Source organism: Pinus tabuliformis, chromosome 2_1 (assembly GCF_031772625.1).
Source record: "Pinus tabuliformis cultivar Carrire ecotype Pingquan chromosome 2_1, CPIR1, whole genome shotgun sequence".
Classification (NCBI taxonomy): Eukaryota; Viridiplantae; Streptophyta; class Pinopsida; order Pinales; family Pinaceae; genus Pinus; species Pinus tabuliformis.
In genome coordinates this window covers 187,580,649-187,592,186 of record NC_142299.1, presented here as the reverse complement: position 1 = coordinate 187,592,186, position 11,538 = coordinate 187,580,649, and the positions used below count along the sequence as shown (strand labels likewise).

The 11,538-nt window shown below is 36.9% G+C and overlaps 1 protein-coding gene across 1 annotated transcript; it reads right to left on the bottom strand.

Annotated features, from left to right (window-relative positions):
- Positions 1–4,323: 4,323 nt before the first annotated feature.
- LOC149199356 (protein EDS1-like) lies at positions 4,324–11,337 on the bottom strand. Its single transcript, XM_089402407.1, has 4 exons — positions 11,180–11,337; positions 10,739–11,069; positions 5,577–6,371; positions 4,324–5,382 (listed from the first exon to the last, which is right to left on the bottom strand). Exons 1-4 carry the CDS (start codon positions 11,209–11,211, stop codon positions 4,636–4,638), a joined length of 1,905 nt encoding a protein of 634 aa, XP_089258533.1. The 5' UTR covers positions 11,212–11,337; the 3' UTR covers positions 4,324–4,635.
- Positions 11,338–11,538: the final 201 nt, after the last annotated feature.

Genomic DNA, 11,538 nt, shown 5'->3' with positions numbered 1-11,538 from the left:
GAATGATGGAAAGGAAGGGGTTTCCACAGTGGTATATTGATCACAGACAACAAAACTCCTGAATAGAGCTGAAGAGAGTGAACACAGAAACCAAAATCTGAGGGCAGAAGAGGTCTTGTCTGATCAGCGCACCTGCAACACAGGGAAAGTGTGATGCAGCGCACCTACTGCACACGGGAAGTGCGATGCATCCAGATTCCCAAGAGTAAAAGGTGTGATGGTCCAGGGACGAGACTTCAACTGGGTTCCAGGTCACAGTTTGCAGCTCAGTTCAGGGATTTAGGCCGGGAAAGTGATGTACAGTAAATAGAAATCACAGGGGCTGATCTAATGAGGTTACTAGAGCCACCACTAGGGCAATTAGAAAGTTTGCAAATTGATTGTTCAGTTTATAAACAAAACCCGGAGATAGACTGAAGCAGCATTGATCTACTTTGCACTTGCATAGCAAATGCAGTTCGAAGGCTAGCTGGCTTGACTTCAGGCTCCATCTGTAAGTTTATAAAACAAACAAATATAGACAAACAAACAATCTATTCGCTCCCCAGTGGAGTCGCCATTTTGTTATCGGGAAATCTAGTGTCCACTCGGAGCTGCTAGTCCCACTAAGACTAGTAGCTATCTTAGAAACAAACAAACTAAAACTACTTTCGTTTTCCTTTATGAGAAGTAGATAAGAGAGGAATGAAGGACACCAACCTCAGTCTTGCGCTTGGTTCCTTGCTCGGTTCCTCTCCCTTCTGACAGATCCTTGCCGCTTTCTCCTTCGTCTACCCGGCTTCAAAGAGCACCCGTGGAATCAAAGCAGCATAATACTATCGAAGAACAAATATCTGCAATCATAAACAATATAGGTCCAGATATATATTGACCACACAAATGCATATATCATCAAACATACAAGAATGTGGAGGAAAACTTGAATAGCTTTATTAATATCAAGAATAAGCAAAGAGGATTACAACCAATTGTTCTGACCCAGCGTCATCCTCCAGCATGAAAGCCCTTCTTTCACCTCATGAAAAGCTTAGATCACCCAACACTATGATATTCCAACAAGAAACCAACATCACTTCCTTACAAGATACAAAATTCCAGCCTCCGGATCTCTGGGATGAGGGATCCATATATAGATGATTGCAGGGGGGTGAGTCAGCTTCTGAGATTTTGATTAGTGTCCTCTCTCTGATAGTTCTTGATTCCACTTGGAGATTGATGATCTCTTACTCATCCTTGGGCGAATTCAGAGAGGCAAGTGTCACAAGAGAAGTTTCTGGAAGATTCCATGATCATCCACCTCGCAAACTGTCTCTGCCATTTGTCCACTCTCACCCATCGCACCCTACAAAATGGCTTTTCAGTATGCATCGCACCCTTTTCACTGGGCAGGTGGGATGCATCGCACCCTTAGCACTGAGCAACCTATATGGTCCAGTTTTGACCAGTTCTGAGCAGTTTCCTGTGGAGAACTTCTGGGAGATGATGTAATCAGCTGAACTTGTTCCTTTAAGGTATGAAACAACACTTTTAGGGACTTAGGAGCCCTTGGTTTATGGACATGTTTGATTGGGGTTGCAGTGCCCAAAAATGTCTATAACACACATACACACACACACATATATATAGCTAGCTAGCTATCTTATGTTACATATATAGCTATATGATGTTATAGTATAATAGTTCAATTATATATATATCTATCTATATATATATATATATATATATATAAAATACGTTATATAATAAGCTATGTTATGTTAAATAGTTATAAAACTATGTTATGTTATAATATGTGTGTGTGAGATGTTATAACTTTATAATAGTTAAATATATATAGGTATATAATTAAATAATTATGAGTTATAGTTATATCTATGTTACATGCTATGTTATGTGTGTGATGTTAAATAATTATACAACTATGTTATGTTAATTAATTTTATGTTATACAAGTTATGTTATATAAAATTTTATGTTATGTTATAAACAATCTATATATATATATAGCTATGTGATGTTATAACTAAGTTATGATTTAGTTAAATATATTTAATTATATAGTAATTATGTTACGAAACTATGGTTATGTTGTAACATTTATTAAATAATTTTATGTTATATTAAATAGTTGTAAAACTATGCTAGGTTATATATTTTATATATAGAACTATTATATACAGTTATATGATATTATAGTTAAATAATGTTACATGTTTTTTTATATAGTTTTTTTTTTTTAAACAAAAATTTCTTTTATATAATAAAATTTTCAGACAGATAGATAGATAGCATTTAAAAAAAAAATAACTTTAAAGATTAATATTTTATTTGTAAAACTAGAATCTTACTATATTTACTATTAAAAAATATTTAAAATATAAATTAATTTAAATTTAAAATAATAAAATAAAATAAAATTTCTTATTTCTTCAATTTTTTTCTCTTTATCTCAATGCTCATGCAATTCTACAATAACTTGATATTAAGATAAATTTACAAGAAAAACTTGCTCGAAAGTTGTGTTTTTTTGCTATACTAATCCATTTGCACAATTAGTATGTGTTGTTGTGATGTGTTACTTTTTCATTTTGATGGATATTTGAGAAATATTGTTGAGTTCATCTTTAATGTTGAATAAAATAATTATTTTCGATTATTTTTTTCCAATTGTTTGATCTTTTAAACTTAATCAATTAAATGTATATTTTTTAAAAGAACCATGCGGTAGTAATATCATTGTTTTTGTTTTTTGATATATTGTTATTATATATTAGTATATGTTTTTTATTAATATGTAAAAATACATAAATTTATTTAGAAAAATAATATTTTCAAAAAATTTATAAAAAAAATTTCAAACACAAGATTACAATCCCTCTAAAAATTATATAACTTAATTTCAACCCAAAAACCAAAACATTTATTAATTAATTTATACAATTCAATAAATGTGATTTAAATACATTCCCATTAAGAAAAAATGCCATTTGCACCTGCCAATGAATCCACTGTCCAACAAGCGGTGGACTAGATTCAATTGGCGCCAAGTAATTTAACCGACTAAATTGGCCCTAACTAATTTCCAAGTACCAGGATTGGCATTTCGGAATTTTATTCAAAATCTCGGCTACGTTGTAGGGAATAAGCTGGAGCTCTTTTCTCCTTATCTTACCTTCGTCATAAGTCAATACACTCTTTATTTTTGAGCATTTCAACTTATTTAAGCAGGTAATTAATATTGAGCTTAAGTGTGTATAATGCATATCAAAATTAATGAAAAAATAATTTTTACAAGATTATTAGATTATTTTAATAATTTTTAAAGAAATATATTTTTAAAATTTCAATTTATTTATATTTTTATAATAATTTTATATTGAGTTAAGAATTGTTACTCCTAATAAATAGATTTAAAACAATATATTATTGAACATTTTTTCAACAATGATATGTATCTAATAAATAAATTTAAAACAATATATTATTGAACATTTTTTCAACAATGATATATATCTCACTTTATTTTGCAATGCTAACAACTACTCCGTAAGAATCAGTCGGCGGCATTTTAGTTCTTCAGATGATGAGAGAGTTGGAAAATAAAACAGAATCCGACAAATTTCACGAAGAGAATAAACAATCCTTACACCAACCAACGCGTCCACTGTCCTAAATTCGCACCAACTAATTTAACACATTGTGGACTGGACTCAATTGCCACTAACGAATTTCCATATATCGCCCACGTTGCAATGAATAAGTCGTGGCGGCGGCGGGCTGATGTTAGTATACAAAAGCGAATTCGATGATAAAGTAGACTTTTTTTGAAGAATTTTTTCAGTCCGAATGGCATTAATACACAGACATGAAAACTATATGTCACTGGGTTAACGCAGTGACCTAACAAGATCTCCTCATACCACTTCTTCACTAACTTGTAACACCTTTTCTATAGATTAAAAATAATAATTTTATATGAAAATAAATTTATTATTTTTAGCTTCATTTCCAGAATCACTGCCAATTGAGCTACCTAAAATGCACACAAGGACCATTAATATTAAGGGACACTTAAAAACTATTTTTATATAAAAAAGTAATGTATCCATACATCCAAATTATTTATTGTAATTTTAAAATTGGATATTGCATTATTATTGTGTGTAATATAGATGTGATATTGTAATATAAAAATAGTCAAATAAAATAAAATATTGTATAAACACTGCACCATTTAACTTCACGATCAAAATAATTGAATTTGCAAATAAAAATACATAAAACGGAGAGTAATAACAACACAAGGAGTTTACAAGCAAACCCAAAGAAATATGCTTATATAATCATAGAAGAATTTACAGATGGACACAAGGAAATACAGATGTTTATATAACTAGCTATAACTAGCTAGCTAATAATACATGAAACTACTGAAATCAAATCAGTACTTTTAAAATGAGGAGAAGACTAAGGGGTGCAACAATGCATAAATACGAGGGAAAAAATAATGAAAATGAAACAAAAGCGCAGGTGCTACAATGCATAAATATGAGGGAAAACGAGATGAAAATGGAACAAAAGCCCAGACTGCCACACATATAATTGAAACATACCTAACTAGGCAACCACCTTTAATCAATTCTGGGCGTTTTGCAGAATAAAGCGGAAGGGAGATGATGCTTGCTGCGCTGGAGCCATATTCATCCACAACCATTCGACAACTGCTTTGAAGGTGGATTCACCGGTCAATAGATCTTCCCTGCACAAACCATTGGATTGAATCAAACGCCCCACTCGATTCTCCAATTCTATTCTTCTTTCATCATTATTATTGTTTAAGGATGCAATTTCTTCAACAAAAGCCCAGATGCAGGAGTCCTGAGTGAGCATCGTGGGTAGTTCCAGATGCTGAATCTCTTCATTGCCTTCCAACCACTTTTCAAGAGTTTTGTAACGACGAGGCCTTCCATGAGTGAGGTACGGTCCTGAGTCCTCATTCTTGCCCAATCTGTAATAATTAGCGATGTCCAGGGGCTCCACAAGTAGCCTGTAGTGAGTGCCCCATATTATCCACTCTTTCCTGCACTGGAAATCATCCGGTAATTCGTCCTTATCGAACTTGTTCTGTATGATCTCGTCCCACCAGCCTGCAAGCTCCAGCCTCTTCAGATTCGCCTGGAAGTCCACATTACCCCGTTGCTTCTTTTTGAAAGCATCATAGTATCCAGTCTCATTTCCCCGACATTGCAGGCGATATTCTTCTAGATTTGCCATGGGGGTTTCCATCTTTTTGAGGTATTCCATCTTCAAATTGGACACGTTCTCGATCTGCTGCTTCAGAACTTGTCCGGCTGCTCTCAGGGAAAGTCTTGCTTGGCAATTCTACACAAATTTCACTACTGATCCTATTAGCAGAAATCATAATCATCTCTAACAGAAGAAAGTGTTACTATGTGCCACTTTATCATTAGAATCCCACTACCTTAAATATTACTGCTAAAATTCTTAGATTCAAGGAATGCAGAAAAAAAAAAACAGAGAGAAATACTTAATCAAAGAATGCAAAAAAGATTTACCTGAATTCCAAGGCCAAGAGCATCTAGTTGTGTTGCTAACTCCCTGTCTTGATAAGCAGCATCTGTCAAAGGAAGATTTGAAAGCTTTTCTTCCCCCAACTTCACTATGTTTAACAGAGCTTTGGGTAAGATGTGGCCATAACCAGAGTGTTCCAAGATGAAGTCCTCTAAATTAGCACCTAAGGTTTGAGCGGCGTAATAGAGGACGGGCAACACAGCATAATGATTTTCTATCCAGACTCCCCCACTGCTTGAGCAGAACAGAAAATGCCCAAATGGTCTATAAGGACTTAGCTTTACAAGAGGCTTCACAGCAGCTATCAAGGGGTTGTTGGGACTCATTTTGGCTGCACTGGTGTAATTGGCTACAGCAGAACAATGCTGAACTACAGTGCCAACAAACTCGGCAGTTCCCCCTGGGGGAGCTTCTACCATTGGTGTGTCAGTGGAACCCAGGGAATCGGCCGAATTCTGCATAGATCTCTTCCAATAGGGAAACTGTGTTTCTAAATGCCTAGAAACAGATATGGACGGAGCCAGTAATATTCTAGAGAAGACATCACGCCTGGAAACAACATGGCAGAACCGATCTGCCCACTGTTTGCGACGAACTGCTCGTGCCAGAATTTCATCACCAATCAAAGGGAACCCAAATGTGATGCAGAATACCGCTTTGGACGGACCAGGCTGCCCCTGATTCTCCAACACCCATAAAGTGGCCAACGCAGCACTAGCCCCCCCGGTGGAGTGGCCGGTAAACACAATGGTAGCGCCCCTCTTACAATCTTCTCCGACCTGCAACAACAATCAGAACTACCAAATGAGCAACTAATACATTAAAAGTACAGTTTATCTCTAATAAATCCTGGTCAAGCAAGATACTGTGTACAGTGTGGCTATCTCTTATAAGGCCACTGATTGAGAAAACGAGAAAACATACCTATACTAGTAACATAAATCCATCTCAAGGGCCACAGACTTGCATTTCATAGATCCAGATGATTTATGTCTGTAGGTAGCTATGCCGCTAGGTTTCAATGAATTCACTAGATATGGACATCAAACAAACTGGGTTCTTTATGGGCGTAAAAGATTAAGGCTCAGACTTACTGGACCTTGAAACTTCATACGTCTTACACAAAAGGCCTTTATGGGCGTAAAAGATTAAGGCTCAGACTTACTGGACCTTGAAACTTCATACATCTTACACAAAAGGGCAGGCTTATCCAATATTGAAGTAATTGCATATTACATCCTCTGATCAAGATCAAGATCAATCTAATTTTCAGTCTAAACCTTTTTAATCCCAATTTTGTAAGAATTTTCTCCACCATTTTAAATAATCAAAATCATTTTAAATTTCAAATAAGCTGAATAAACCAGAAGAAAAATAAAATATATTGGGTTAGCGCTCGAAGTCAAGTGTCTTGATTGATTGATTGTTAGTGTTGTTCTCACAAATTTAACCAGTCAAGCATTAGTTTCAGAAACGGGATACTTTCTTTTTTACAAAATTTTGTATGGCCGGAAGTTTTGCTCAAATTTACAAAAAGATGTCAATTAGAGAGTGACAATAATATAATATATTAAAAATAAAAATAAGAATAAAATAATTTATGTATTTCCATCTAAAATTTACCAATTAAATTTCATCTTGCAATGAAATATGTATGAGGTTGAACTTTGAAACAAAAACAGGGCAATTAAATTCCATTATGCAGATTCCATCTTGCAATGAAATATGTAAAAGATTGAACTTTGAAACACTGTTAGAAAAAATTAAATATTAATCCCTCAACAATATATCAATGAAATTCCTTCCCAACAAAGAAATTGGGAAAAAAATAAAAAAGGCTATTATCACTTGATTATTATGTGATTTCATGCTAACACTATATTATATTCAACTTCTAAATTCAAGTTTGGAAATTTATAAAATGACACTACTACTCTTCATCTTTCTGACCATCATTGTAATTTGTTGAATCTTATCATTAAAGCTTCAAGATAGACTTCAAGACAATAGACTTATTTGCAATTATCCAACTTCAAGATTTGTAACAGAAACTGCCAAGGAATGAATGGCTATATTTTGTTGAAACCTTTGCTACATTTCAGCCTCTCTCTGTTAGGGCCCATGCAGTCCAGCCCCCTAACCTGTCATGTATCACTTAGAAAATAAACAAATGGTACCTTCTCTACCCAAAATAAATACCCTTTAAAGCTCCAGGGTATTTTGGAAAGTTCCTACCAACTCCCAAGCTCCCTAAAATACAGGAACATAGGGTACGTGCTCTCTCCAACCCCTAAAAGTGTACTCTGTTACTATGTTATTTTCTAACTCCATAATTATGAAAACCCATCATTTTGTTTAATATTAATCTGTAATGTAACCTATTTAAAAAACAAAAATTCAAACATTGAAAAAAACAAAATTCCATATATTTAAAAGCGGCAAAACTACAGGTAAATTTGCCCAGGTAACAGTAAAATCCCAGAACAGCATCTTTAAATAGCACGACTTCTATTGATTTTCCCTGATCTTAACATTAATAACGCCTTAGTTTGACAAAACAATCCAACTGACTTAGCATTGTTAGAGACTTGAAGACTCGAAGAAATCAGCTTATTCATTACATTGCAACGTACATATATTTATACAAAATTCATTACAGTTATTCACTTACTGCTATTTGTTATCTACCTAAATTCGTCCACTATAGCCGCTCTATGTTGACTAACACGCCAACTATAGTCGCTCTACGCCTACTAACACTTCGTCCACTATAGCCGCTCTATGTTGACTAACACGCCAATTATAGTCGCTCTACGCCTACTAACACTGATGACTACGCGGGCTATCACCCTCATACGGTGAGGCGTGATTAATGTTCTAACACCTCCCCTTAATCACGATGTCTTAAAATTTAACTTGCTTTCTGGTCTAAGTCTCGGCTAGACTTACAACAAAACATTTCATTTTTGCCTTCTTATTAAAGGGTCCATGCTTATTCCTTTTGCTTTGCTGGTGCAGTTTCATCTTCACCTTTCTGGGTTTCCTTATGAAATTCTTTTGCTCCTTGCTTACGTACTTATTGTCAACAACCTCTTCTGGATTGGGATGCAATGCAAGAGCACTAACAAGGTAATCTAATTCATGTTCTCCCCACTTTCCATGAGGAGCCATCAAAATGCATTCATCCTCGAACATGAGTGACCTCGGAACAACATCCATGGTAGTATCCTCTACAGTAGCAGTCATCTTGAAAGCAGATCCAATAAAACTTCTAACAATTGGGTTATGAGAAAAAAAGTTTTACTCTGAGTGATTTCTTCAACAACATGATCCTCAACAACATGAGTGATTTCTTCTTCAACATGACATTGTTTGTCGAAAAACTCAAAAATATTGCCAAACCCAAATGGGTTCCTGAAAAAATGATCATCAAAAAAATCATTGTCAAAAAATTTAAAAAATAGACATATCAGCTAGGCTTAAATTTTCCTTAAACTCTGACAAGCTTTGACTTCAGAATACCACCACTCTTGGAATAGCACCTCTCTGCTCTGCCTCCCACTTCCCCGGATGCACACCAAACTTTTGCTGCCCGAGTTTTGAGAGCTTCATCAAACAATAGCCACTACAAACTTTGCTCCTCTGCGCTACAACAGTTCAAAAGAAAACTCCGAGGCTCTCACGCCTCACTTCACATCGCAACCGGCAGCGGCTTCTCCAGGTATTTACTGGTCTTCAATTGTAACCTATACCGCAATAGACATTCCACCATGGGCCTCAACAAGCCATGCGGATTCAGCACTACTCCAGGCAACTCCACGTCGGGTTACATAATACTTCTAGCGCTACTCCAGCAGCAAGAAATCAGCATCTCCACTACGTCACCAAACCAACGACACTTCCACGTTCTGTCCGGCTCCTCACACGGCTTGCTTACTGTCAGCAGCCACTCACAGCCGGTGGACATCACACACTTCACTTACGCGTTGGCGCGTTGGCCTTTAAACTTTTCAGTCGGGCTCAGGTTTACGCCTCTTTCTGCCAGGAAAGACTCCAACAACTCTTCACAACAGCCCAGCAACACAGGACCCAACGCCTGCTCAACACACAAGATTCGACATGGTCTTCAAATACGGTGATTGACACCCTGGCAGACGCACATCAAGGCTAGCCACAGACCATCAGCTCTATGCCTCAACAAAGCTCAACACACATACGTTGACGCCTCCAGGCAGAAGTGTGACAGATCGGCTCTCCAACGACCTATTAACCAGGGCCAACGTCAACACAGCAGGTGCCAGACAAAGCAACGCTACTATACTCTGGCCGCTTCTCTAGGCAGCCCCTCTGCTCCTTCACGCTCACTACATGATCTAGAATCTTGCACAAAATCCTCTACACAAGGCTTAACAACAGCAGTACGAGATCACGCTTGCACGCTGGCTGGCTTTCTCTAAGGCAGCTCGATAAATAGAATAGCAACAGGTCTTGAGAAACAACTTTTCTTCAGAATACAGAAAGCACGGTGCGCACAAACTGGTGCACTTCTCCGACGCTCATACGGAACAATATCGCTCTCCACTTGGCATTCACACTACCGAGCCTTCAGGTCGGGTTCACCACAAAACACAACACCTACCAACCTTTGGCTTCAAACAACACTCCACTGTCAACAACAGCACTTCGACTTGGGCTCAACACAAAGACTTCACAACGCACGCCAGAGCTACACAACTCCAACACACACTAACCCGAAACCCTCGGCTCTGATACCATATCAGAGATCTGAAGACTCTAAAAAATGAGCTTATTCATCACATTGCAACGCACATATATTTATACAAAATTCACTACAGCAATACAGCTATTCACTTACTGCTATTTATTATCTACCTAAATCTGCAGACTATAGCCGGCCAACTATAGCCGCTCCACGCCCACTAACACTGATGACTACCCCGACTATCACCGTCATACGGTAAGGCGTGATTAATGTTCTAACAAGCACTCCCAGATTAAATATCTTTGTAAATCATAAATTTGAAGTAAAATTTGAAATGCTCACTGATTATGTCAAGTGCACATAATTTGAGACATCCCATCATAATTGGACGCAATTTAAAACAAAAAACTGGTTAACAAGAACCTGTGTTTGGACGCCGGATTTGTTCCAAATGTCCAGAAACTGGTTGAGAGCGCCCCGGTGAAGGGAGGCTCTCTGGTCATTCCCATCTTTCAAGCCGTCAAGAAAACCAATATGATCCTGCGGCTGAATTTGATATTCTCCATATTTGGTTGCTGTGGATGTGAATAAATTGGGATCAAAAGAGCCACGGAAAGCATAAACAACTTTATCCCCTATGACGGCCCTCACATAGCTGCGACTCTCGTATCCAGTTCTGTAAACGCTGCCGGATAACTTCCAGGCATCCGACAGCAAGCTAGCCGAGAAAAAAGGCGCCGAATCACCCATTAATCTGACACGCAGTCCAACAAACAACAAAACAGTTAGCTAAATATTCCTGCAAATTTGTTCAACAAAAACTGAAAAGCAATCTATTGTCGGAATTGGTATTTGATAACTAACAGTTGAGTTGAAGACCCTGCAATGAAAGCCATAACTTGTATCCTCCTCCTTCTGCTCCTCCGCCTCTGCCTCGGATTCTTTGTTTTGGGAACGCTCTGTGGAGAGATTTATGGGGGCGAGAATCAATTACTGAGGCCGAGGAAAAATCTCGGAAGCTCAACACAGATCGTACCACGTCCATGGATATTACTTTTCAATTTTACCGAATCTATTGCTTAACCGTATTTTACTTTAATTTTAGTGCAACTATTCGCGATAGTTCATGGGCTTATGAACTGTTCCGTCTTTTAACGTATATGCTGTAAAAATTTACTTCCAGAGAGTTTTTTTATTCATTGGAACCGTACTGCTCCTTGATA

Bases quoted from the DNA above. Each gene is read 5' to 3' on its own strand.
- LOC149199356 (XM_089402407.1), bottom strand. From the start codon at position 11,211: ATGGCTTTCATTGCAGGGTCTTCAACTCAACT. The intron at 11,070-11,179 runs GTTAGTTATCAA...ACTGCGTGTCAG, and splicing joins GCAGGGTCTTCAACTCAACT to ATTAATGGGTGATTCGGCGC. The intron at 5,383-5,576 runs GTAAATCTTTTT...AAATTTGTGTAG, and splicing joins CTCTTGGCCTTGGAATTCAG to AATTGCCAAGCAAGACTTTC.